This window comes from Corapipo altera, unplaced genomic scaffold (assembly GCF_003945725.1).
Source record: "Corapipo altera isolate COAL_440 unplaced genomic scaffold, ASM394572v1 96, whole genome shotgun sequence".
NCBI lineage: Eukaryota > Metazoa > Chordata > Aves > Passeriformes > Pipridae > Corapipo > Corapipo altera.
The window spans coordinates 1,937,164-1,963,755 of NW_020884962.1; the positions used below are offsets into that span (position 1 = coordinate 1,937,164).

The 26,592-nt window shown below is 60.0% G+C and overlaps 5 protein-coding genes across 5 annotated transcripts in view; 1 reads left to right on the top strand and 4 right to left on the bottom strand.

Annotated features, from left to right (window-relative positions):
- Nucleotides 1-1,903: 1,903 nt before the first annotated feature.
- Nucleotides 1,904-6,876, bottom strand: CDC34 (cell division cycle 34). The gene is made up of 5 exons (XM_027664258.1): nt 6,677-6,876; nt 4,039-4,125; nt 3,385-3,482; nt 2,905-3,039; nt 1,904-2,790 (listed from the first exon to the last, which is right to left on the bottom strand). Exons 1-5 carry the CDS (start codon nt 6,851-6,853, stop codon nt 2,580-2,582), a joined length of 708 nt encoding a protein of 235 aa, XP_027520059.1. The 5' UTR covers nt 6,854-6,876; the 3' UTR covers nt 1,904-2,579.
- A 1,087-nt stretch (nt 6,877-7,963) lies between these two features.
- Nucleotides 7,964-9,213, bottom strand: TPGS1 (tubulin polyglutamylase complex subunit 1). Its single transcript, XM_027664223.1, has 2 exons — nt 8,843-9,213; nt 7,964-8,765 (listed from the first exon to the last, which is right to left on the bottom strand). Exons 1-2 carry the CDS (start codon nt 9,211-9,213, stop codon nt 8,237-8,239), a joined length of 900 nt encoding a protein of 299 aa, XP_027520024.1. The 3' UTR covers nt 7,964-8,236.
- A 290-nt stretch (nt 9,214-9,503) lies between these two features.
- Nucleotides 9,504-12,220, bottom strand: MADCAM1 (mucosal vascular addressin cell adhesion molecule 1). Its single transcript, XM_027664250.1, has 5 exons — nt 11,892-12,220; nt 11,394-11,660; nt 10,958-11,272; nt 10,168-10,695; nt 9,504-10,010 (listed from the first exon to the last, which is right to left on the bottom strand). The coding sequence occupies exons 1-5, from the start codon at nt 11,941-11,943 to the stop codon at nt 9,886-9,888; spliced, it is 1,287 nt and encodes a 428-aa protein (XP_027520051.1). The 5' UTR covers nt 11,944-12,220; the 3' UTR covers nt 9,504-9,885.
- Nucleotides 12,221-14,627: 2,407 nt separating this feature from the next.
- On the bottom strand, nt 14,628-24,362 carry LOC113957100 (hippocampus abundant transcript 1 protein-like). The gene is made up of 12 exons (XM_027664248.1): nt 24,173-24,362; nt 23,694-23,789; nt 23,122-23,184; nt 21,919-22,046; nt 21,393-21,507; nt 20,664-20,882; nt 20,386-20,499; nt 19,855-19,926; nt 19,500-19,612; nt 19,295-19,392; nt 18,588-18,754; nt 14,628-18,495 (listed from the first exon to the last, which is right to left on the bottom strand). Exons 1-12 carry the CDS (start codon nt 24,254-24,256, stop codon nt 18,286-18,288), a joined length of 1,479 nt encoding a protein of 492 aa, XP_027520049.1. The 5' UTR covers nt 24,257-24,362; the 3' UTR covers nt 14,628-18,285.
- Nucleotides 24,363-26,362: 2,000 nt separating this feature from the next.
- SHC2 (SHC adaptor protein 2) overlaps nt 26,363-26,592 on the top strand; it is a 5,616-nt gene continuing 5,386 nt past the window's right edge. Inside the window, exon 1 of the mRNA XM_027664224.1 lies at nt 26,363-26,592. Within this exon, the coding sequence (XP_027520025.1) occupies nt 26,380-26,592 (213 nt within the window). The 5' untranslated portion in view covers nt 26,363-26,379.

A 26,592-nucleotide genomic window follows, 5' to 3' on the forward strand; every position in this document is an offset into this window, starting at 1 on the left:
GAGCCGGTTCGGGCCGGTCCCGCCGTGGCCACGCCCCCGCGGGGTCCCGATGGCCCCGGGAGAGGTCCCGGTGCTGCCCCGGGAGAGGTCCCGGTGCTGCCCCGGGGACGGGGGGGCTCAAACACGTGCCCGTCCCTGCTGAGCCCCCGGACACACCGGGCGCGGCCCCCCCGGGCCATGGAGCCCCTCGGGGCGCACCGCGGGCAGAGGCGTGCGGGAGCCAGCGCGTGCTCGGGCCCGCGGAGTCCCGGGGCAGCGCCGGGAGCCGCCGCGGCTGTGCCGAAGGCGCGCGGGAGTTCACGGAAGGCTCACGGGGTGAGCCAGGGCCGCCCGCGGGCCCCCCGCACAGCGGGATGTGTGGGAAGGGAACCGGGCAGCGCTTCCTCGGCGCGGGATGCTCAGGGGAGACAATGGATCCTGCGGACACGGCGGGGCCGGTGCCAGGACAAACCGGACCGGCTGCGCGGGGCCCTGCCCCACAGCCCCCTCCGGGCCTCGGCACAGCGCCCACGGCCCCGCGCTCTCCACGGGGATCTGCCTGCTCTTGTAAACTCCTGAATCCTCCCAGAGCATTTCTTGCCCACGTCTGCCCCCAGCACGTCCTGCCCCCCCTGCACTGGGGGCATTCGGCAGATGGGGCTCCCCGGTGCAAAAATCGGGCAGAATGTGGAGCCCACAGCACCCTCGGCCTGAGGAGCTGGTCCTGATCTGGGCAGCCTCCAGTGTCCAGCACTGTTGGGAACTCCCAGGGAGGGGGAGAGAGGCTGCATGGAGCTCCAGGACCTCCCTGCCAGGGGGACAGCAAGGGGCAGGTTCTGCAGGGCCAAGGCTGGGGTGGTCCCTGGCCCTGGGGGCAGCTCACAGTGCTGCTGGAGCATCACCCTGAGGGCAGCAGGGAGGGAACCAGCTGCAAGGAGCCAGCAAAGGCAGAGGGCACGTGGGCACAGTAATTCGTACCCCTGTGGGTGGGGGAGGCTACTGGAGGTGCCCAGAGAAGGCCCCCAGAAAAGGAGGGGGGAGCTGGCTGTGAAGGGGGGGCAGCCAGGGCTGCTGCTCCGTGCTGGCTGGTTGTGACCTTGGAAGCCGTTTGCCAGGCCTGAATAAAGCGACAATAATCCTATTCACCTTTTAGCCTCATTTCCTAAGGCAACAAAGCACATGCCCTCTCCGCGTGCAGTCGCAGGTGTCACTCAAGCCCTGATCCCATTTGCAGGACTCCAGCCGGGGGGAAGTTTTGCTCATTACCCCTCTGATGAGCTTTGTGCTGGGGGGCAGGAGCCTCAGGCAGGCGGTTTGCCAGGGCCTCATCCCTGCCCTAGCCCCAAGGCACTGGCGGCAGGGCTGCTCCCCCCATCCCAGCGGGGGAAGGCAGCAGCAGTGCCCCAGGCTGGAGTGGGGCGGGCTGGGAGCTCACACATCCCAACCCCTCTGGGTCTGTGGGCTCAGGACACACCCAACCATGCCCAGATCAGAGCAACTGCGAGGGCCCCAGGCACCCACTGCACACCCATCAGCCGCGCTCAGCTGGGCACTGCCCGGGCAGGTCTGCTGCCTGCAGAGGAGCAGGAAGGGAAGCACCTTCCCAGTGCAGCACTGGAGGGTTTGGCCCAGGCCAAGAGACCATGTGTTGGCCGCAGGTCTGGGGCAGAGGCACCTAATGCTGCACCCTCCCCTTCCTGGGAAGGGCAAAGACGCTCTCCAGGCCAGAGGCAACCCTGCCCAGACACTCCTGCCTCCTCTGCAAGGTGGGAAGAGGGTTGCTGGGAGACCCACGCTGCCCTGCAGCCCTGGGAGAGCAGCCAGCCCATCCCACCACAGCTCCATGTGGGGGCTGAAGGGCAGGAGCTGGTCCACGTCTGGCATGGAAACTCCTGGAACAGACCAGGCAGAGCCTCGCTGATGCACCACGGCCTTCCCTAGAAGAACTTTATTAAATAGTTTCCAAAAAAACAGAAGCAGAAAGACTCAGCATGACCCTGTCCCTCCCAGCTAGTCAAAAACTACAAACAGACCACCCCCATGCCCCCAGTGCTGGCAGCTGCCGGGCAGGAACTGCCTGGTGCCCTACGAACACAGCTCTGGCATCACAGGCAGGGGAGGCAGGAAGGTCCCACAGGGACAGCCCAGAGGGCTGCAGGGTGAGCCCCAAAAGGTGTTGAAAATCACACAATGCTCACATGCTGTCCCCCCAAAAGCAACCACTCACTGCCACCACAAGCCCCCCAAACCACTCCTCCCCTACAGGGCTGAAGAGGAGCTGAACATGCCCAAACAAGGGGCAGCCAACATCAGCTCTGGCTGTCACTCCTCAGCTAGAGACACCAGTGCCCCAGTTTCTGTGGCTTTGTGAACACCTAAACACAGCTTCCCCCTTCCCCCCCCCTCTGAAGTTTATAAAATAGGGGGTTTGTTTTTTGCTTTGCCTACAAAGACAGTGATTTCCTTTGCAACAGCAGAACAGTCTCCCTGCGAGGTAGAGAGTTAATTTCAGGGCTGACAGATCCTAAATTCAAACCCGTTTGTTCTAGTTGAGGTAAAATTCAGTAGTTTATAGTAAGTTCTGCAATGCTAGAGGGCCATCAAGATTCCTCATTGCCAGAGTCATCCTCATCACCATAACAGCTCTCTGCTTCCTCCTCCATCTCATCATCCTCATAATAGTCATCATAGAAGAGGTCTGAGCCCTCATCTGAGGCTGGTACCTTGGTCTTCACACAGTACTCTGCCAGCGTGGTGGGGACTTTCACACCATCCCGCTCAGCGTCCAGTTTGGTGCCCAGCACTTGCTTCCTGGAGGGCCAGAAGTGAGGGGTGAGGACAGAGCTCTGCACCACAGCCCTCCAGATCCCATGTCCCACAGGATGCCAGCCCAGCCAGCACTGCCAGGCCTGGCTCAGCACACACCTGATGATGTCCGTGTACTCCCGGTCCTTCCCTTTGCTCTCCTTCCACTTGCGGTACATCACAGAGGCGTCCACGTTGGCTGGGGAAAACGTGTTGGGCTCATTCAGCAGTGAGATCACACTCAGGAGAATGGTCCTGGCATCGATAAACATGAGCAGGTCAGAGCCAAGGCGGGTCAGCAGCCCCCCACACCCCAGCAGTGCCAGCAGCCCCCTGTCCCAGCAATGCCACTGAGTCCGTGGGCTGAGAGAGCCCTGTGCTGCCCACAGCAAGGGAAGGTCCCAGTGAGGAGGAGCAGGCCAGGCAGGGGACACCAGCACATGGGCTGTCGGGCTCACATGCAACCCCACACAAGCTCTGCCTGTTCTTCAGCAAAGCCCACAGCCCAAGTGCCTTCAACAGTCCCCTGGAATCTCCTTCAGGCCGTCCCCACCCTCCCACCGTCCCACCCCTGCCCTCAGCTGAGCCCGCAGCTCTCACCGCACGTTCTGGGTGGGGTTCCAGCGCTCCGACGGCAGCTCCCCACTCTGCGGGTCATCCACAGGTGGGTGGAGGATGGAGATGCAGACATCACCAGTCTGAAAGCACAAGAGAAACAGAACCCTCAGGAGCTGATGCCCCAAGCACCCTTCAGTAGCAGCTCCTCACTCACTCTTCCCTTCGGCTGAAGCCACGTGAGGCAACCCCAGCTGTTCCTTCAGTCCCAAGGAAGGGGCACCAGAGTTGTTGCCGCAGCCTCAGGCCTTGGGCTGCCAGCACTGCACGGGTCAGGCTGCCCGGTGCTGAACACTCCGTGTACCCAGCACAGCCCTCCTGCACCCCCTGTGCCCAGAGCCCCGGGGCCTGGCACGTTGCTCGCCCTGCAGCCACTCGTGGCACAGGCACGACATCCCTGCAGGCTGAGCGTGGGAGCTGTCGGGCCTGGGAAGCCTGGCTGGCCTGGAACCTGCACTGGGACAGCAAACGGCTGTTGTGAGCTCATTAGTGGCATTCCCAGTGCCAGGCAGGCATTGCCAAAGGCACTCAGTGTCCAGTGCCAGACAAAGGCTGGCATTCGCATCCAGTGTCATTGCAATAGATGCACACATGTCCACTGCCTGTCCAAGACTTTCCTCGCTGTCCTGGGGGACCTACCTCATAGATATTGGGGTGCCACATTTTGGTTAAGAACCTGAAGGCAGGAGGAGAGTAGGGGTAGTCGATGGGAAACCGGAGACGAGCCTGCAAGGAAACAATAAGGAGACATGAGGGGACCAGCTTGTGAGAAGGAAGGGACGGAAACCACAAGGCTCCTGACAGCTCTGGGAAAAAGGAACCTCTGCCAAGCCCAGATGGGCTTCTGCTGGCCTCCATGCCAGCTGGCTCTGTAAGCAGGGCACCAGCCCCAGGGGCAGGACAGACACCGGCCCTGCAGGTGCCCTCCCACCACACAGAGTGGGTAAGTGAATGGGCTGTGAGGGTTGTCAGCTCCTTCCCCTCCATTCTGCCCAATACCCTCCTCTCCAGCAGGGCCCACCCACGCTAACCTGGTGCTCTCCAACATGGAGGGACCAGTGGGAGCCCACAGTGCTGATCCAGCACGGCCTCAGCACCTGGAGCCAGCCAACCCCCAGGGCTGCTGTCCAGTGGCCATAGCTGTGCCACCAGAGAAAAGGCTGTTTACCCTTCAGAGCTCAGGGGAAGGAAACATCAGGTGTTATGTGCTCTGATTAACACATCAAATGTCTAAAAATAGCCTGTCACTGCTGAAAAGAGACCAAGTCCAAGCTGGCTGCAGTGGGAAGCTCAGGGGCTAAAAATAAAAGCACATGAAGTTCAGGCTGCAGCCCAGGGCTCCGGCAGCCACCGAGGGCTCCTCCCGCAGCCAGCGAACCCCAGGGGCTGAGGCCAGGCAAACACAGGCTCACTGTCCACCCCTGAGTGAGGAGGTGAAGCCTGAGGTGGCACAGGGACTTAGAGCAACGTCCCCATGGCCCCCAGAGCTGCTGCCAGCACCAGGCGTCCGAGAGGATGGGGGCAGCTCCTCCCTGCGTGGCAACGTCCCAGAGACTGATTCAGCTTTCGGCTGTTTCCAGGCCCTGGGAACAAACTTCCAGATTGAGACTCAGCTGCTGCTCCCAAAACAGGCAATGGCCAGAAACAAACTGTGAAGGTTTAAAACACACAACTCCCTGAACGTTTGTTGCTCCCTCAGTTCACGTACCAGAGAATTTGGACAGTAGATCCATGAAGGGACAGTGTGAACCACTCTGGTTCTGCCCAGCAGTGGGGGAGTGACTCGGGATTGCTCTTTACCCATGGAATGAGCCCCATTCAGCAAGGTAACCACAGACAACTCTTTGGATGCTTCTGGAACTACAGCCTGGACAACAGCTCACAGCTGCTCATGGATCAGGGCAGGAGACAGAGACACTTGTCCCCCTCCCCACCACATGATCACCCCGACCCATCCTGGGCTCCAGCCCCCCACTCTCCTGCCCTTCCAGGATCTGGCCCCAGCACAGGCAACCCCTGACAGCAGCAGCTCTGTCCCCATATGTGTTCCTGCCTCGTCTCCCAGGCTGGCCCTTTGTCCCTGAGCTCCACGGCGCAGACGGAAGTGGAAAGGGGGAAAAATGCAGCGGGGGCCACGTTCTGTGTGTGGAGTTTGGGCAGCCCAGGGCAGTGCACACGCACACAGGGACACTCAGCCCTGCGCTGGGCTCCAGCCAAACAGCTGAACGTCGCAGAATAATCCCCTTTGTTGTGTCAGAGGGGATAAGAACAAAACCCACAGAGGCAAAGGGGGCTGGGACAGCAATAACCCTGCTCTGCCATGCACTAACAGGCTGGAGAAGATTCAGTCCCTTCGCTCTCCTCTTATGCAGAGTCTCACCAGCACCTTTGGTGCCGACTCTGGAGAAGCTCTCAGGCACACAACAGGAGCACGAGTGGCTAAAAGCTGAGAGTTCAGAGGGTCTCTTGCCAAGAGGCTACGGAAAAAAACTCAATTTCAGTGAAGAGATAAAACCTGGCTCTGAAGCATCAGCTATGCATGCCCAGGAAAACAAACACAGCTGACCCTGGGTGACTCACCCCGCACATCCCCACCCTGACAGCAACAGGATGAAAACACAAGAGCTCGGTGGAGGAGGGAGGATGAGAAAGAGGAAGAAAACAGCCACCCAGGTTGCACAAGACCTGGGAAGAGCACACACACATCCTGCCGAGAGGGACTGAGCTGTCAGGCCACAAAACGCCTTCTCCCACCTCAAACTCCAAACCAAACCACGAGACACACTCTGCCCAGCTCTCAGCTCCCCCCGGGGCTGGGCCATCTGTGCCTGCACCCGAGGGACCTTTGTCTCTCCCTCCGGTCTGGTGGCGATGCCCTGGATCCCCTCCAGGAAAGGGAACATCAGCCACCCAGAGTTTGCAGTCCGGCACCCACAGAGCCCCCGGGGGGCCAAACGCCCCTCACGACGAAGGGGACCCTCACCTAGTTTGGCAGCAGCTCCCATCCTCCCCACAAGACCACCCCGCAGCCCCAGGGACCCCACGGTGTGCAGCAAAGGACCCCGATCCCCCTGGCCCTCAGCACCCCCTCAAGGCCGGGAGCAGCCCTGTCACGCCCCCCCACACCCACCCGAGACACCCTCACAGGGTCTCCCCTCTCCCGAAACCCCTTTCCCAAGGCACCCGGCACAACCCACGACACCACCTGCTCTGCCTTCGCCCCCTCGAGCCCCATCTCCCCCCACGCCCCGAGCCCCCGCTCCCCCTGGCTGCTCACCTTGAAGTACCCGCCCTCGTAGTGGGTGTCCGGGGGGCCGAAGATGGCCACGTCCCAGGTGTACAGGTCCCCCTCGTCCACCAGGGTGACCCGGAACCCCTCCACGGGCTCCTCCTGCAGCCCCTTCAGCTCCAGCAGCAGCGCCTTCTGCGAGCTGGGCACGGGGGGCCGCGCCATGGCGGGGCCGGGGCTCGGCGGGGCCGGGGGGGCCGCTCTGAGGCGCGGGGGGGGGCGGGGGCTGTGCCGCCGGGGCGGGAGGCGGGGCCGCCCGGAGCTCCGCCCCTACGGGCACCGTTCGCCAATCAAAGCGCGCTGCGGGGGCGGGGCGGGGCCGGGCCGGGCCCGGTGCTGTCCGTGCTCCCGGTGAGGGGCCGGGCCGGGCCCGGTGCTGTCCGTGCTCCCGGTGAGGGGCCGGGCCGGGCCCGGTGCTGTCGGCGCTCCCGGTGAGGGGCCGGGCCGGGCCCGGTGCTGTCCGTGCTCCCGGTGAGGGGCCGGGCCGGGCCCGGTGCTGTCGGCGCTCCTGGTGAGTGGCCGTGCCGGGGCTCCCGTCGCTCCTGGCCCTGCTGGCGCTCCCGGCCGCCCCGCCGAGCAAACCCAGCGCACGTGCCGGGGTCCCTTCAGCGATCGCCCGCCGCCCCGGGGCTCCCTGGGACTCCGGGTCCCGGCCCGGCCGACAGCCCCGGTGCGACCGTGCAGCCCCAAGTCAGCGTTCAGCAGTGACTGCATCTGTCAGCCCGCGGGTGTCACACCCTATGTGACACTACACCGCTCTGCCAGGGAACCGGAGCAGAGGCTGCTCCTGGCACGGCCCCAGCAGAATGATCCCTCCAGCGCCCGCGGCTCACACCTCCCCTCGTGTCACATCCTGTCACCTGTGCCTGGGTCAGGAGCCAGCCCCAGGTCCTGCCCCCACCCAATACAACATCCCAAGCCTGTGGGGATTCTCCAACCAGCCCTTGCACTCCAGGTGCTCCACAGCCACACCAGCCCCCGAGGATGGAGACTGCCCTGTGCTGCCAGGTGGTAAGAAACTGGCTACTAAAAAATAATAAAAAGCTTTAATGTCTTACAGCAAACCAGCAATTGCACAGTATAAATAACAAACAGACAAGTTCAAATAAATAACCCCTGGCCTGACACGCAGCTGGTGCCAAAGCAAACCCTGTCCCAGGGGAAGGGTTGTGTGTCTTGTCCAGATATGACGCTCCATGTCTCATGGAGCTGTCCCAGTGCAGCCATGGCCCAGCTTCGTTCCTTCTGGCTTGATTCACTGCCCAGAGCTGCCCTGCAGGTCATAGTCCTCGTGCCAGTTCTGGACAACACCTGAAAGGGACTTCCCAATGCGGCTGGGCCAGAGGAGCCATGGCTGGGGCACAGAGCTGCTGAGCACAGTTCCTGCTGAGCAGGAACAGGGGAGGGGCGTGGAAATGGGCAATCTCTTGTCGGGTAAACCCAGGCTCTCCAGCCAGTGCCCGACCAGCCCCCCATGCTCACCGTTCAGCTCAGTGGAGGTCCTGTGGGGTCAACAGCGGCTGCAGCCAGCGCTGCTCCCACTCGACATCACTCCACAGGCTTCACCTTTGCAATGAACAGCGCGGTGGCTTTCCTCAGGAACTCCTCCCTGCTCATGGATGAGCCGAGCTTCCTCTCCTGCAGCGCCCGGTCCATGGCCAGGGCTAGCCCATCGGGGCCCAGCCGGGAGCCCGCCTCCAAGTAGCGGCCAGGCCGCAGGCCGTGCCCGGCGCCCAGCGCGTCCTCCAGCGCCCGCAGCACAGCCTGGCACAGCCTGGAGTCCGCGGAGCCGCCGCCGCCCAGCACGGCGAACAGCGCGTCGGCTTTGGCCGCGAACTCCAGCAGCACGCAGCAGGTGAGGACGCCGTAGCGGAACACGTCGAACGGGACGGCCTCGTGGTCGCGGCAGCGGACGCGGCGCAGCAGCGCAGCCGCCGCCTCGGCCGGGGCCGCCCCGCGCTGGCAGATGCGCCGCAGCAGCTCGCTGTAGAGCCGCCCGTCCACGCCTGCCGCCCGCCGCCGCCCGCCGCACCCCAGCACCTCGTAGGCCGCGCCGGCGTTGCTGTCGAAAGCCGTCCTGTCGCGACAGGGCACAGACACAGAGAGGCGGCCTCGCCCCCCGTTCCCGCCGCCCCCCGCCGCCGCCCGCCGCACCTGTGCGAGTGGTGAGCCAGGCGCACGTACCACAGCGCCCGGGCCAGGCGCTGCGGCGGCCCCGGCGGCTCCGCTGCCGCCTCCGCCGGCACCAGCCGCTCGAAGTACTCGGCCAGGAAGGACACGGGCTCGGCGGGCCGCGCCTCCAGCACCTTCAGCAGCGCCTCGCGCACCATGGCCGTGACGCCAGCTCGAAGCAGGAAGTCCGCCGCGCTGTCCTCCGCCAGCCCGCCGCCCCCCGGCGCCACCCGCCCCGGCTCCGCCAGCCCGCTGCCCCCCGCCGGCCCCTGGGCCGCGGCCGCCCGCCGCTTCTCGTACGCCGCCATCTTGGAGCGCGCTTCCGCCCGGGCCGGAAGGTTCCGCACAGCCATCTTGCGCGCTGGCAGCCAATCGGTGGGCAGGAAGGCAACGCGAACGCGCCGCCATTGGGCGAGGCCGCGCAGCAGTCGCCATCATGAGTAAGGGCAAGGGGGCTGCCCTGTCAATGGTAACGCGGGGGGGAGGCGCCGCGGCCGCCATGTCTAGTCCGGGCAGGTGCCCCGCCCTTGGCAACCGGGCGGACGCCGCCGGTGACCCGGGGCCGGTGAGGGGCCGCGACGGCGGGACCGGGACCGGGACCGGGACCAGGACAGTCCCAGCCCAAAGGACGCTTGCTCAGGGCTCGAACAGAAACAGCTCTTTATTGGAGTACCCCGCCCCCCCGCCCGCCCCGAGCTCACTCTCCCCCGGGGGCTCCCTCGGACCCTCTGTCGTGGCAGAGGAGCGGCCGTCGCGCTCCCCCCATCGCAGGTTCCGGGAGCGTCGGACCAGCCCAGTGTCCGGTGCGAGTTCGCGGGGATCCAGTCCCGGGAGCATCCCTGGCCCCGTCCCTGTGACACCGCTGCTCATCGCCCTTCCAGCCTCTGCTTCCCGCGGCGGCTGCAGGCACAGCTCCCGCTGCTGCTTCTTCTGGCCGGCCAGGGGCCGGGAGAGGCCAGCAGCGGACAAGGGGACAGCAGGGACACGGCTGGGGGGGTGAGGGCATCCGTGGGCTGCTCCCACTCCTAGGACAGCTCCCACCGAGATCTGAAATGTTTCCACAGGCGACGAGACACGACAGCAGTCACGATGAACCCCAGCAGTGAGGCCGCTGCCCCCGCAGCAATGGCGGGGCTGGAGCTGAGCGAACCTGCAGACACACAGAGCTGTAACCACAGCTGCCCAGGACAGCAAAACCCCAAGGGATGAGCAAATCCCCCCAGCACCAACTGTGGCACTGGTACAAGGGGCCGCAGCCCCATCCAGGCGATGGGGGGCAGGGCAACGGGCCACAGACCACCACTCACCATCCACAACCATCAGCTCCAGGCTGACTCCCTGGGCGAGGTGGCCAAGCAGGACACACTGGTAGTGGCCCTGGTGCCAGGGCTCAGCGTGGTCCAGCCACAGCACGGAGCTGCCACCCACAGCCTCCTCCCGGTACTGAGAGAGGGCGGCAGGGGTCCGCAGCCAGTGCACCGTGGCATTCCCGGCACACTGCGCGTGGCACTCGATGCGCAGGGCCCTGCCCCGTGTCCCCGTGGGGGGCAGCGACCAGATCCGCAGGCTGCAGGCGGGCACTGAACCCACAGATGGCCCTGGGCCCATCGTGCCAGAGCCAGAGAGCGTGGTGGCAGCCACGGCACTGCCTGTGACAAAGTCCTGGGTCACAGCCCGCTCTGTGGAGGAGGGTTCGGTGGCAGCAGCCAGCTCCAGAGTGGTCCCAGCATCAAGTTCCTGCGCTGTGGTGGGATCATGTGTGAGGACACTCGGCCCTGGGGGCAGCGCTGTGGTGGTCACGGGCCTAGCTGTGCTGGGGCTCCCCACGGAGGTGGCTGTGAACACACGGCAGCATCAGTCACAGGTGGCCTCACTGCAGCCCTATCACCCTCCACTCCGAGCACAGCAAGTGGGAGCAAATGGGCACTGGCAGCAGGGATGGGGACAGGGATGGGAATGGGAGATTCAGGGATGATGCAGAAGCAGGAGCTGCTCCTGTTCTGGCAACACTACTCCAAGTAGCGCAGGGTGGTGGAGGTTGGCTCCAGCAGATGGAACACATGCGGGCCGTGGTCCCCAGCCCCTCCTGACACTCACCCCCAGCGCTCACCACCACAGATGCCACCCGGGTGAAGGTCTCCTGTCCCACACGCAGCGTCACCTCACACCTGAACTCCACCCCTTCTGCCACCTCTGTCCCACCCACAGGCAGGATGGACACAATGTCATATAGCTCCTCATCGGTCTCTGAGGCATCGAAATCTGTGTTCTCCAGAGCCTGGTGCCCCCGGTACCAGGTGAGGGCCAGCCCGGTGACGGGGTGCACGCGCGCGGCCAAGCAGTGCAGGCTGGCGGGGTGCCCCGGGCACAGGGTGTGAGGCACTGCCTCCAGCTGCAGTGTGTCTGGGAGGGCTGCAGAGAAGGGGCAGAGCCAAGTGTGATTTTTGGCAGCAGAGCCCAGGAGGGAGGAGGCTGCCCTGGGGATCCAGGGCTGCACCAGAAGGCAGCGAGGGACGGGCTGGGGAGCACTTACCGTAGACCTTCAGTTCAACGGTTTGCTGGTAGTGCCGCCCGTGGCAGCTGCCCTGGCAGATCTTCATGCCCTCCGTGGCCACAGTGGCTTGGCTGATGTGCAGGATGCTGTGGGTGGGGAAGGAGGTGATAGTCCCCAGGGCAGTATCCAGTCCCCTCCACTCCACCGTGCCCCCTGCGCAGGCCAGGGAGCAGTTCAGTTCTGTTGAGCCCCCGAACGGCACCACCGGCTCCCGCGGTGTCACCACCAGCCTGTCAGCGGGGCGCCCTGGGCAGGAGGAAACCGCAGGGTGAGGGAAGGGGACAGTCACCAGAATCCTGAGCACCAGGACAGGAAGCTGCAGCAGCGACGGGGGGGACTCGGCGGCAGTCGGGACTCAGTGATGGGGAGGCCCCGGGGCTGCAGTGCCAGGGGCAAAACAAGGGGAGCAGCAGTAGCAAGGCCGGGCAGCGCAGTGGGTTGGGGGACAGGGGTGGCTCCTGGCCCCACGGCACTCACCGCTGCAGCCCCACAGCGAGCTCAGGAGGAGGAGGACAGGAGCCGGCTCCATTGCCTGCAGGGCAGCAGCAGGGGTGGTTTTCCTTCCTTTCTATCCTCCTTCCAGGGAGAGGGTGCCGCTGGCCAGGGCTGTCGACTTCTGGCCGCCAGTCCCATCCTCAGCCCTTCTTAAGCCCTGTAGGAACCGCCCCCATGAGCACCCGTCCTGAGGCCCCCACGACTTCCAGTCTGAGGGGTATTTCCAGAGGGAGGTTTCGGTTTCTGATTTTATTCCAAGTTTGGCTCTTGCACAACACCCAGCCAAGGGCCAAATCAGTAGTCCCAAACCCAGGAGAGCCCCTGGCCTGAAGGGTCCCCGTGTGGTTGCAGGGGTCCCCATCACCCGACCAGGCAGCTCTGCACAGGCACCTGCACCCCAGGATGTGGCTCAGATCCAGCTCCATCCCCGGTTCTCACGGGCTCCGTCACCCACCCAGAGCCCCCAAAAAACCAGCCCTTCCATGACCCCACAGCTGGGATGAGCTGCAGGCTGCTGGGGACACGTGGCTGTGGAAAGGGCCCTCCCCAAAAGCGGGATCTGGGACCCTGGTCAGTCCTGCCAGCAGCTGCATTTATTCCCAGAACAGGGTGTTTTCAGGGATGGAAGCAGGTGTTCCTGGTAGGGTTGGTCTCATGGTACAGTGTTACCACATGGAAGGTGTTGAACACCCTGCATTTTCCAGCCCCAAGACCCTGGTACAGCCACAGTGCCTCTCCCGGGTCTAAGGGCAGGTCTAGCATCGCTTTCTCACTCCTGCCCAGCTCCCCAGGAGAGATGGGTCTGGTTCTGACCCGTCCTGTCCTGCCACGCTGCAGCCAAAGCCAGGGAAGGTGCCAAAGGGCTGAGGGAGGCACGAGCCCAGCCCTGCACCTCCTGTCATGACAGGACCTGGCCATTTCCCATCCGGGAACTCTCCAGAGAGGCAACTCTGGGCACTTGGCGCGCCGTGCATCCTTTCAGAAGGTCGTGTCATTAATCCTCCGAGAGTCCAGGAGGCCTCTGAGCAAGGGAAGTGCTCTGTAAACTCCCACCACCGAATATGCACACTCAGCCCAAGCAGGTGATTAATGGTCCTGGGGTTTTTGTTCCTTCCATCCTGTGTTAACAGAGCCACTTCCTGGACTTTCCAGCAGCCACCGGAGCCTCTGGCCCAGCCCTGGGACAAGCCATGGCCAGGGCTGCTCCCACACTGCCAGGCTCTTCCCAACAATGAGACTGGGGACCTTGAGGACAGAGACGTTTTGCCAGGGCTTCGCCTCCCACTCCCACCCACATGATAAGAAAGTCCATGAATCAGAGTCCGAACCAGAACTGAGCACTTACAGTGTGACCTTCTCTTAAAAAGCAGCTTTCCCAGACCTTCCCGGACCTCAAAAGATTGACAGTTACCAGAAAGCCCAGCACCTTGTGCTGCACTTCCTCAGGTTTGGGGCTTGCAAGTGCCCAGAGCTGCCCCAGCCACCTGCACAGGGGGGCAACACAACTCCATAACTGGAGTTATGGAAACATGATAAACCTCCAGCTCCACAAGGGCCAGTTCCAATGGCTCAGCCATCGAGCCAGAGGGAGGGCAGGGGACTTGGCCCAGCTCAGAGTGACACAGCAGAGCCCCCAGGGCAGCCCTCGCTCACCGAGCCCCTGAGCAGTGACCCACTGCAGCCCCCACTCCACCGCCCTCTCCTCTTATGGACTCGGACCTTCCTCTGGCCCAGAGGGGCACAGGAGCTCCTGGTGCCCCAGGCACGGCCGAGAGACAGCAAGAGGTTGTGTGCACAGGGTGAAAGGAGCACGCCCAGGCTCCAGGACAGGAAACCTTTGAAGGAATGAAGGGAACGATTTGAAGGAATGAAGAGACTCAGAAGCCTCAACACCTTTCCTGGAAGCCAATTGTGTTTCCTCCCACAGGGCAGGAGTGGGGCCTTGTGCCGGGCAGCACTCGGTCCAGAGCCATTGCTCAGGAAGCAAAACAGTTCAGTGTGGAGACACAAACCACTGAGGGACAAGGGCTGGCTCCAGGACAGGATACCTCTGAGCCCCTCAGGCTGGGGTGTAGCCCCAGGCTGTGACCACTGGCACCAGAAGGGTCGAGGCTTTGCCTCTGCCCCAGGGACCACCACACACTGATGGGGGGGAGGGTGGCCACAACCTCCTGTACTGCAACACATGCCCTTTGTTCTTCAGTGATGCCAAGTGAGAAAAGCTAACGGTTCTCTCTCAAATAAAGATGAAAACAATAAAATAAAAGCTAGTCCAGTCCAGAGGAAATAAATACAGAAGCAACAGGCTGTGTTAATGGCTCATGTTTCCAGGATATCAGCCATCAAGCACTAGCCCCCATCCCAGAGCTGACTCAGATGTGTTTACACTTCTTGTGATTAAATTGTTCAGTAAGGACCATCCTCAGCCACCACAAAAAGTGTTTATAGGAGTCAGATAAGATCTAAATTAAACCTGGCTGGAAATTTAAACAATAGAGTGGGGGCTGCTAAAAACCAGTCCAGGAGGAGTCTCCAGTGGGGCAGGTGAGAGCCAGGGACCTGCTCCCCATCTCAGGCTAAGGAAGGGGCTGGCAGCCCCAACCCAGGTGACGCAAACCAGCCCCAAATCTTCACACCACTCACAAAGGTCAGGCCAAGGGCTGGGCAGGAGCTGCCTGGTACTGCCAGTGAGGGGAGGAATCAGGACAGAGACCTTCAACACAACAGGAAAGCAGCAGTTTAATAAATAATCCATCAGAGGGAGAGATTAGCCAGTTCCAAACACAACCTGAACCGAAATAAATACATTTTATCGTTAGCTTAAAAAAGAGACACACAAACACACGCGATGGTGAACTGTGAGAGAGCAGAGGTGGGACTCAGCCCATGCCCACGCTTTAAAGATACCACAGCTGTCAGCAGCCATTTGAGTGCAGAGAAAGAATAAAAACAGGGAAGTAAAAAGTTACTACTTTGCAAAATTAATGGCAGAAGAGAAAACAATGGTGTAACTCAGGTTTTTAATGCAACAAGATCAGTGGCAACTCACTTGACCTGTGGCTGTTAATGCCGGTACTGCAGACGGGCAATCAAGCTGATTTTTGCCTTGTGTTTGGGCATTGCTGTTACCATCCTGAAATGTAAGTCCCTGCAGACAGATCCTGGGAATTCTGATGTTAAACAGCCAGGCTCAGACACTGCACAGCAGATCAAGGGGATTTTAAGAAAAGACCCTTTTTAAAAAGTTGCATTTTCATATAAAGTAAAAAAAATTGGCAAAACTAGTTGAATGCTCCACACAGCCTTTCCAGACTCCACGTGGGATGCGGTGGAAGTACCGGCCCTTCAGAATGAGACATTCTTCATTTGGCACCGGGAACTTCAGCTCTGGCACCACTTGGCCCAGCTCCTGCTCTGTCACGTAAAGGCAGAACAGTGTGGGGATCCCTGCGCCGAGGGGAGGGGAGGCACCGGACCAAGGCCCCACTGAACCAGATGAGAGGAACCCCAGTAGGGTGGGAAGGAATCCACAGGCCAGCACAAGCCACTTTTCCACTGGTTCCCACTGCTGCCTGGTGCTGGACCCCCCACCTCCAGCTGCCCAGTGCTGTTCCCCCGCTGGTTCCCAGTGCTGTACCCCGGCGGCAGCAGAGCTGCTCACCAGCCAGGCTGCAGCCCCTCACCTGGTATCACCTGCAGCAGCACCTGACCCCGAGCTTGAAGGCTGAAAAAGGCATCGAAACACTCCAGGCCCGTGACACACAAGCCAGGGCACATCGGCATCGCCAGAAGCTCAGGGGCCGTGTCATGAGGGACAGGACTGGAGAGGGAAGGTCACCGGCCGGTTCTGCAGTCTGAGGGGAAGGAGAGGCTGAGAGGCCGCAGGCAGCAGTGGTGGTGAGAGGGAACAGGATCAAGAAACACATCAGTTTCAATAAACTATGGAATAAGGGAAGGGACTTCTTAAAAATATATCTCTATATACTTTATATCATATAAATTATGCTCGTCTTTTTGCAACGTGCCGCTATATCGTACCCGTGAAGCTTCGAGTGCCTCTGTGTGAGCAAGGTAACAATTCTGTGTTTTACTTCATCTGTATGTGAGGGAAAAACCCACTTTTAGCTCACTTTAATCAAGTGTAAATCAACAGATCACCAGGACTTGGTAAAAGTCCTGTCTAAAAAAGGCATTTTTGTGAGGAACACGGAGGGGGGGAACTGCTGCCTGGAAGTGCAAGTGACCGGATTTCCTTCAGAAAAAAAGCTTGCTATGCACACACAAATACTGACCATCCCAGCAACATTTGGGAATTGGGAGTGTCGCCACAAGGAGCTTGGGAAAAGTGGAGTCACGGCAGGTCACTGAAGCTCCTGCTGGCTCTGCTCCCCAGCCCTGCAGCCAGACCCACCTCAGCATCCCTCCCTGCCCAAGATGCCCCGCTCCGCTCGCAGAACAGGCTGCTCCCAGTTGTGAGCACAGGATCTGGTACCAGGCCAGATCGATGCAAAACAAACTGTCAACCCTTTCACTTAAACAGCCACCTTCAATAACCAACTGGTCCAGAAGAACCAACTGGTAAACTGACACTGTTACCAGTTACCCAGGCTGGGCAGGCAGCTGGTCCTGGCTGTCAGTGTCTGACAGGCACATAAGGGACCCACATGAAGTTGCCACCCCTGCTGCGCCCAGAGCCAACACCGACCAGCCCCAACAGGCTCCAGAGCAGTCCGAGGGTGCTCCCAGGCAGAGCAGGGATGGGCAGCACTGCCTTGTGTGTGCCAGCTGGGGTCAGCAGCAGGGTCGTCCAGGCAGTGTTTACCATTAAATCCAGAGGCAAACTGCATCTGCAGTAGCTGCAGTGATGACCTGTCGGCAAAGAACCACGACGTGAAGGGCCAACACGCCCTCCCTTTTGGTTGCTCTTCCCTGGGTTACCTGTCCCAAACCCACAGAGAGGGGACCCTGTCCAGAGAACGGCCATGGCTGCACTGGCCCCACTCCAAGGCAGGACTGGTGTGGCCACTGCAGCCTCAATTCCCTTAACAACAGATTCCTGAAGTGTCTCCAGTTTGGTCGTTACTTCCCAGAACTGCTCAGTGCCATTACTTGTGATTTACTTAAATGAGAACAATCGTTTCCTGCCCTCTGTCACATCTCTATAAACAACCACACTTTCCCTGGTTGCCTCAGCTTCTTTCACAACACTTCAAGCACCTCCTGCTCTTTCTGAGCAGAGCCGAGCCTGCAGCAGAGGTTGCAATTTCACTGTTTTATAAACAAAAGCCTTCACAGCAGGCTCAGAAATGCCACACGGAATTCCAGACTGTAAGTCCAAATCAACACAATCCTCACCATTAGGATCTCCTGGGCTGAGAATAAACCAGCTCCAAGCATTCTCTGGGTTTAACATTAGATGGCAGGAGCCCAGGGACAAACCATGCTTTCTACAAGTGCTCAAGGTAAAAAACCATTTCTCTGACCTTTCTCCCAGGAAACCACATTCTCCAAAGTGCTCGGCACAGTTTAATTGTTTCTCTGACCTCCCAGAGAACTGTATCTCCTAAACAACACTCACAGCTCCATAAAAAGATTTCTGAAAAATCCTTCTATCTACTGCCTGTGGAGGCAGTGACAGGCAAATGTCACCTCAACATGACAAAAAGAGGAAAACCAAACAGAACTATGGCCATTGTGGCCATTCAAGCATTTGTAATTCGTGTAGTTGCCCTTCTCTCACCTGCCCATTCTCCCTTGTGTGAGCTGCAACTTAACTTCTTAATTTTTATCCTCTTCATCAGAACATTAAGTCAGCAGATTTATTTTTTTTTTTGTCTAAGTTTCACTTGGGGTGGAATGGGTAAATTCCTCAGGTCCTCGGGCAGTGAGGAAGCTCCAGCCCTGTGCTCCACACAGCACAGGGGGTGCCCCGCCCACCCCGGGGGCTGCCAGGGGCAGGAATCAGCTGTATCAGGGATGGGGCACAGAGCAGATGCCACGTTTTATTCTGGGAGGCAGCCCAGTGAGCTCCCACCAAACACGGACCACGCCGGCTCCATCCTTTGTGACTGGCGAGCGGAGGGTCTGGCAGGGCACGGCGCGGGGCACGGGGTTCACGCGCAAGGGCAGCTTTGCTTTCCAGAACTATCCTTCCACATGGAGCAGTTCCACACCTCCCCTTTCCATCAACACCAGGTGATACAATTCCATTTTTGCACCAGCTGTGTGCATTTGGCTTGAAGGGAAAGCCCGACCCTCCTCAGCAGCTGTCAGCGGCACAGTCTGTTACCTCGGCTCCTCTCTCCCCCACCCCGAACTCCTGCCAAGTCCATCCCTGAAGTGGAGTTGAGCCTGAGGCAGGTCCCGCTGTCCCACCTCACACGCTGCTGTCCTCCAGCAGGGGCTCTTTGCCATCCGACCCCCCGGCCGGGGGGCTGTGGGGGTGGGCCTGGGCCCCCGTACTGTGCTTCTTGTGGCCGCCCGACCTCAGCACCAGGTTGTGTTCCGGAATGAACAGGGCCACCAGCAGCGACAGCAGCACAGAGCATGCCCCGAACAGGAAGGGTGGCCCGGGGATGATGCTGCTCTGCAGGGAGAGACACAGGAAAGATTCAGACACGAGAGCAGACGCAGCCTGGCAAACGGGTAAGCTGACAGGCAAATAAGCTGAACGGGTACCTCATCCGTAGGGTTGGCCATGTTGGGTTTGGAGGCCTTGCCCAAAGTTTCCACCTCAGCCATTTCATTCAACTCCACGTGGAAGAGATAGAAGACAAAGCCATAGAGCGCCGGCCCCAGGCCATTACACAGACCCCGAATTCCAGTGATCATCCCCTGCACCACACCTGGGGATAGTGAGGAAGGGAGGATATGCCTCCAGCTTTCCAAAGAAATTTGTTTTATTCAAGGATGCTTACACATTTGGAGACAGGATCAATCACTGTGTCTGGACTGATGCACACTCCACAGGGGGAGGAGGTTTGCACGTGAGCGGCTTCGCTCAGTGTCAGGTTTTACAAAAATCAGTAATGCTGGGCTTGCTGCTCTGCAGACTGAAATGAGCACAGGCACATCAAGCAACAATTTCCAATGAACTGGAATTTAAGGCAACCAAGTCTTAGGACTCAGGGCCAAACTGTGAGGCTGGCAAAACGCAGCAGTCTCCTCTGCCTCGGAGAGTTAACACTGAACACCCACGTGCATAACTTGGGAGTTCCCTTGCAATGCACCAGCCATAGTCAAAGACAAAACTGTCAATGCTACTGGGAGTATAGCAACACTCCACAGCTGGCACAGATACTTCTAACCACCCCTTCACCACCATGGCCAAGAGCCCACCCGTGTGCCAGCTCGGCACCTGCCGGGATGGGCCCCTGAGCACTCACCCTGCTGGTCGGGGTCTGCATTCCTCGACACCATGGCACTGATGGCTGGGAAGGTGATGCTGGACATGGCAGCCACAGCTCCTGCTGCCCACATCATCCTGGGGAGGAGGCAGCCATGAGGCCCAGGCACAGCCTCGCCCGGCACCACAGGCAGGAGTGGCTGCAGAGCCACCACAGAGGGAGAGAAACATGGGCAAACCCTCACCAAGGCTGTGATCCAAAGCCATACCAGGCAAGCTGCAGGATCTGGAAGCCTAGTCCCAGGAGGATGGTGTTTTTATTTCCTATGGAACGCATGAGAATTCCCAACACAACTGTCTGGAAAGAAAAACAGGTGTTTTCAAAACAGAGGCAAAGAAAGATGACAACACTAGGAGACAAGAGGATGGGAACCTGAGAGACCCTGACAATATCCTTGTGGGTGCCTTCTAATTCAAGATTTTCTATGATTCAAAAGTCTGTGTGGCCACAGGGGTTCTGACTACTCATCAGCCCCAAATCACAAATTTTGGACATTTCTATAGCGGACTGCTCAAGCCAAGACAGAAATTGCTTCTCACCTGAGCCAGTATAGAGAGAATTCCAACTACACCGATAAAGGCTGCTACGGTCTCTGAGGAAAAGCCAATGACCTGTGAAAACACCAAAGAGGGACTTTTCAGGCAGGAGATTTGTATCAGATGACAAGAGCCACTCCATAGATGTCACCCATGCTTACTGATGTCACTTCTCAGGGCCCTGCACATTAACCAGCCACTGCCTCTGGGCTGCCACAGGAACCAAAGGGAAGATTTTCCTCCGGATGAAGAATCAGCTTTAAATCACTGAAGGTGCCTGAAGGTGGCATGGCCAGGATAGCCAGGCAGACACCAGCAAGGAGCCAAACCAGGCCTTGCCCCTGGCAATGCCTACAGAGCAGTCATCAGGCTCACACATTTTTCAGGAAAGCTGGAACAAGTCACTGTTTCTTACAACTTCAACTTTACTGAGCTATTGGCCAAAATGAGCCACCTCGGGACATGCAACTCTGACAGTATCTGTAGGTCAGGATTTCCTGCACCCAGAGCTTTACCCCCTCACCAGAGACTGACCTGTCGCAGGTACAGGAAGAAGCTGGAGTACTGGCCGGCTTCGGGAAGGTAGGAGAGAAAGACGGTGATACAGATGAGCAGCACTGTGGAGTCCTGACCCACCTTCCGCAAGGACTGCAGGGAAGGGGGTGGGCAACAAGAAAGAATGCTTTTAAAATTGAGTTGATATCATTGAATAATCCCCAGGTACAGAGACAGCCAAACCAAGAGCTTAAATCACCATCTTAAAAATCAGCAGAACTAAAGCAAACATTGAGCATTACAGAGGCATCACTCACAGCAAATGGGTCGGCTTGTTCCCAAGAAATTGGGGCTCCCCAAGAGACCGGGCGCATCTCTTCTGGCAGTGACTCCGGCACGGCCAGCAGGATGAAGCCAATATCCAGCAAAGCAACACCTGAGGCCAGAACAACCACCAAGGTATCACCATAGGCTTGGGACAGGTATGCACCGATGGCCGGGCTGGTGACCAGACTGGCAGCAAACGTGGCTGACACCTGGAAGGATAAAACATTCCTACAGCCTCTTCTTCCTAGAGCCCATTTCCTCCTCCCCAGTGACCCAGGGGAACTCATTCTACCACTTTGATGAAGATAATGGAGGTGAACAGGGACTCACAGGGACGCCTGTACACAGACAGATGACAGGTTCTCTTGGTGCAATCTGGGCTAAGTTCTAGCAAAGGGAAATCAAAGCTGTCCTAGCAATTTCCATATGGTCCTGCCAGTAAAGCTACAGGAAAGGCAGGATCCCACAGAGCATCACAGCTCCTGCTTTCCTGATGTGGAAAAGCTCACAGGCCAGGCTGGTTTACAGGCCAAACTACACCACAGCCAGCACTCGGACTCTGGAGAGATCAGCCTTTCCCTCTGAGCTAAATCCCAAGTAGAAGGACAGGGAGACTATACATTTAGTCAATAAATCCTCCACCCTAACTTTATACCTCTCCTACCTGCAACCCCCCAAATATTTCTTTCAAGAGACAAACCAGTGCCTGAGCTCCTTACCAAGCCATATGCTGTGCTGCGCTCATGCTCCTGTGTGATATCGGCAACGTAGGCAAAAATCACGGAAAAGGTGACAGCAAACACTCCAGACATGGAAATGACAGCAAAGTACCACCTGAAAGAGGCAGTGCCCAAGGCAGAGTTAGAGAGCAACCACACCACAGTGCACAGCTGCTGAAGCAGAGTCTCTCCCTTATTCTTCTGTCCATCTTGCTCTGGTGCACCAGAACACTCTGGGACACTCAGGAATATGGAGCCTCAGTCTGGGGTCCCTGGAGTTTTATCACTTATTTTCCCTAATAACAATAATGCACTGATCAGGGGAACAAGCACCAGGAGAGGACAGACAGACCCTCTACTCCCAGCTGAACCCTCCCACAGAACCAGACAAGTCAGTCTCTAGGCTGAGCACCCTCCTCCACCAGACAGACTCTTCCACGTCATCGTAAAACAAGCACCTGCCATCGTTTGGCTTCGTGCTTCTTCCCCTCCTCAGAACCCTGGGCTGTACCGAGGGTGAACTCACCACGGGCTGATCTTCATCAGGGGAATTGGTGCACACGTGAAGAAGACGGTGAGGAGGAGGAAGGATTTCCTGCCCCAGACATCAGAGAGAGCACCAATCAGCGGAGCACTTAGGAAAGAGAGCAGACCCTGGGACAGACAGACAGACAGCCAGAAAGGGGGAAAGAGAAACCCCTCAGTCAGACTCTGTCTCTTGACAGTGAGAGCTTTAGACAGGAGGAGGCAGCCCATTCCTGATTGCTACAAGCAGCAATGCTGTCACAACAGGGCAGTTTGTTAAACTGCTCACGTCCTTCTAGAGAGGGAAAAATAAATCCTTGACCAGCAAGGCCCTGCTGAGCACTCCCGCTCCCTCCTGCTCTCTGCACAGCTCTGCCTGTGGCTGTGGGCACCTGGGCAGCCCTGACAGACCTGGAAAGCTGCTGGCACAGCTCCACCACGGCAGCACCTGCTGCAGTTCTGGGGAAAGCTTTCTCTTGTAGGTGGAGACAGAACAGACACAATGAGAAGCAAGAACCATTAAGCACAAATAAAATTGTGCTTAAGGCCTTTCCACATCTCTCAGACCCGAGGCAGGCAGGGCAGAGCCCTTCAGTGCCACTGGGAGTGCCCAGCCCCTCTGGGGCTGTTTTCCAAGATCCTCTTGCCAAAGACTGCCAAGAACAGTTTGTTTTGCCCAATTCCCCAGTCAGAACACATGACTACGGCCTGTTCCCTATCGTTGCCTCCAATCCTGCTCTGGGAATGCTGGTCTAGTGCAAGCTCCCCATTCCCTCTCCCTGTGCCATGGCACTCTCCCATCTCCTGTCTGGAGGAGCCGCTGAGGCCACTGGGCTTCAGCTTCTGTTACTGATAAGTTCAGATGTCACTGATTTGTCATTCTGTTACGCTCCAGAAGATGAGCACAAGGGCTGATCTCATGCTGATGAGAATATTTCCAGCTGAAACACTGAGCTGTTGTAGCTCCAGCTCCACGCTGACAAGCAGCACATTGTCATTACCATTCAGCAAAACCAGCTGCACAAGCTGCCCCGTGTCTGTGTCCTTCCTTTTGCATCAGATTTGCCAGAGCCCCCAAACTGAAATATGAACATTGAACTGACAAATATTGGTTGACATCAGCAAACTACATGGATAACAATGGCTTGTCCCTTCTTGCAGTGATGGCATATTTAAAGCAAAGCCTGGAAGGAACATTCCTTACCTTGACTCCATGAATCAGGCCATTCATCAGGAACGTGTGCTGAGGAAAAGTCTGGTGTAACACCTGGGGGAAAAGAAACCAAAACCTAAAGGCAAAAGTCAGAGCTGGCAACTGCGGCAAAATTTCCTTAAGCACCTGACAGCCAAGAGGCCTGGAAGGGAACAATCCAGGGAAAAGGGGAAATACCCTACAAACCATGCCTCTATGTGAGGAGCTCTGGCTGCCCTCTCCAGCGCAGGCAGTCACTGTCCTTAACACTTTCCAGGTCTATAAATTGTTCCAGCATGTTTGGGTGAGGCTAAGAGAGCCTGATATGCACCTTAATCCATCCATACCCCACCCGAGTCCCCTCTGGTTTTACTTCACGTCACCACATCACCTCTCTGTAGTTCTCTTTGTGCTGTGTGTATGTTCGATTCACGTTTTATATTGCCAGGCTAATACTGTGTCTAAATGTTTCTGCACAACCAAAGACTCCTTTTCCACAGTTCCCCATGGGAAGGCATGTGCTGAGACCTCAGGAGCCCAAGGAGAGCTCCCAAGGCAGTGCTGTCCCAAGGAGACATGCTCACCGTCAGCATCGGTGTGGTCAGCAGCCCCCAGGCAAAGAACTCCAGGAAAATCACCACCACAGCGTGGTACACGCTGGGGTCCCCAATCCCCTGTCGCTGCAAAACAGAGCACCTTAAGTCAAAACCCTTTCAGCGGCCACGTCCTCCCCGGAAGGAGCATCTCAGAGAGCTCACACAGGGGTCTGAGAGCGAGAGACACAGTCCTGCTGAAACGCTGTTTCTGTTCACAGACCCCCCCAAACCACCTCCCGCAGGCAGCTCAGGCTGCTCGAACCCACCCCCAGCACCGTGGCGGGGGATTCCTGGCCCGCACTGGAACGGGAGCGCACCGGGGACGCGGCACAAAGCCCCCCCGGCATCACCGAGGCCGGGAAACCCCCCAGGCCCTCTGGGGCGGGACCCCGCTCGGGCACCCGGAGGGGGGGCAGCAGGAGGGTCCCCCCGCCCTGGGCCCCTCCGCCCCCCGGCCCCGCGCTCACGCCGGCCCCGTCCCGGATCACGATCTTCTTGGCCAGCAGGACGCTGCGGTTGAGCCGCTTCTTCTTCTTCTTCTCGCCGGTCATGGCGCCGCCGGGCCGCAGCCGATCGCCGGCCGCCGCGGCTGCCCCATCCTCCCTGTGGCGGGCCGGGCCGAGCCGGGCTGAGCCCGGGCCCGGAGCCGGAACTGGACCGGCACCGGCACCGGCACCGGGCGGGGAGCGCCGGGCCCCCGGGGCTGCGGGCGGGGGGGGCGGGTCCGTGCGCAGGCCCCGCCCCCGGCCCGGAAACCAGCACTTCCGGGGCGCCGATTCTCGCGCTCCATTGGCTGCTCCGCCTCTTCCTTATCGGCCGCGCTGGTCTGTGATTGGGTGAGAAGAGTGGGGGGCGGGCCTTTGCCGCTGGCCTGGGTGAGGCCGTGACGTCACGGGCGGTCCCGGTCCCGGTCCCGGTGGGGGTCCCAGTCCCAGTCCCAATCCCAGTCCCGGTCCCCGTCCCAGTCTGAGTCCCGGTCCTCCACGGCCGCGGGGGCACCGGGAATGGGCGGGGGCACTGTTAGCGATCCGGTGCTCGAGAGCACCTTCGGGATGCTGGCGAGAGCGGCTGAGGCCCCGTCCCCGCGTTACCGACGCCTGGCCCGGGCCGGGCGGATCGAGCGGGGACACGCGGCTGCCCCGGGGCTGGCGGTACCGGAGGCTGCGGAAGGACCGTCGCTGCGCCCCCGCGGCCCCGCTCGGTGCCGGGCTGGCGGCTCCGTTCTTCCCACCGGCATCCCGGGGGTGGTGACAGCCGAGCGCCCCCCGGGACGGCCCCGTCCCGTCCCCTGGGCCCGGTGCCATCTCCTCAGGGCTGCTGTGCTGTGCCCAGCCGTGCTGTCCCCACGCCACGGGGTGCCCCCGGTCCCCAGAGTGCTCTGCACTTGGCATCGGGTAAAACGCCCGTAACCTCCACAGGGACACGGTGCCTTCCCTCGGCTTGACCCCCAGCCCCCGGGAATGTGCACCCAGAGCACCAGGGCTGGGCAGGGACCTGAGTCCCCCCTTGGCCCTGCTGGAGCTGCTGCGAGAGCATGGAGGAGCCTGACTCGTTCCAGTGCTCTGCAGCACCTTAAAACCAAGGAGGGAACGGAGAGCAGGGAAGTGGTTCCCAAAACGGCAACAGCAGATGCAATTCTATTACCTTGATTTATTGATCCCACTTAGAGCAATTACTGGCTCTCACCCCATCACCTTCCAGGGAGCAGGAGACAGTGAGGAGGAGAGACAAAGGCGACCGCATCGCCAGGGCATGGCCTGCCCCCGGGGAGGCTCCGGTTTTGTTTGTGCCGGTCTGTGCAGGGCTGGGAGGGGGGCGCCGGGGGAGCGGCCACAGCGGCATCTACTCCGTGCCCCCTCTCCCTTCTAGACCCAGCCAACCTCGGGGCCCCTTAACTGCTTGAAAAACGCCACAGCCCCAGGGCAGGAAGAAGGGCGAGTGGCTCCACTGAGGTCAGAAAGTCCCTTTAAGGGTTTTGGGTTTTTTTCCTGCTTGCTGCAGTTACAGACAGAAAGGCAAGAAAATGATTGTGCTTTTTACTACCTGAGCCCTCCAGACAGATATAAACAAATGGGAGCCAGTTCTGGCTTTGGAGGCAGATGAAATCAGAGCGAATGAGACCAGTGGGCTGGGAGGCACAGAAATAGGGCAGCCTGGTTGTGCAGTGAAGCCTGGCCAAACCCCTCCTCCCCCCCGGCCAGCCCTCGGCTCTCGTAGCGCTTTTCGGGGATGCAGAGGTGGAAAGAGCAGAAAACGCCTCCGCTGTGGATGAAGGCAGCGCCGGGCGCTGCTTTCCCGTTTCCCTCCAGCAAATTCAAAGCGCAAGTGGGCAACAGCCTGTGCTCGGCCGCGGGCCATGGACAGCGGGTTTGGAGCAGGATGGAGGGCAGAGCGTGGGTGGCTCCGGCCCCACGGGTCGTGTTTGCGGGGCCAGCTCAGGCGTGGGCCTGGGGGATGCTCGGGTGGGCGGGGATGCTGGGAGGGACGGGGATGCTCTGGCGGCCGCAGGTCCAGCGCGGCGGGGGGAGCCGGGGGCGGGGGATGCGGGGCCGGGCGGGCGGCGGAGCGCTCACACCATGACATCAGCGCGGCGCGGCCCCGGGGGAGCGGGCGGGGGGCGGGAGCCGGCGCGGCGGAGCGGAGCGGAGCGGCGGAGCGGAGCGCGGCCCCGGGCATGCTCCCAGAGCCCAAGTATGACCGCTTCCGCGACGAGCCGCTGACCGTCCCCATGCCGTCGCCGGCCCCCGGGCCTTGCCCCGCGGCGGGCGAGGAGCCCGAGCACGGCACCACCTTCTGCGCGCTGCTGCCGCGGATGCCGCAGTGGAAGTTCCCCGGCTCCGGCGGCTTCCTCGGCCGCGGCCCTACCGGCGCCGCCCGGGACCCCCCC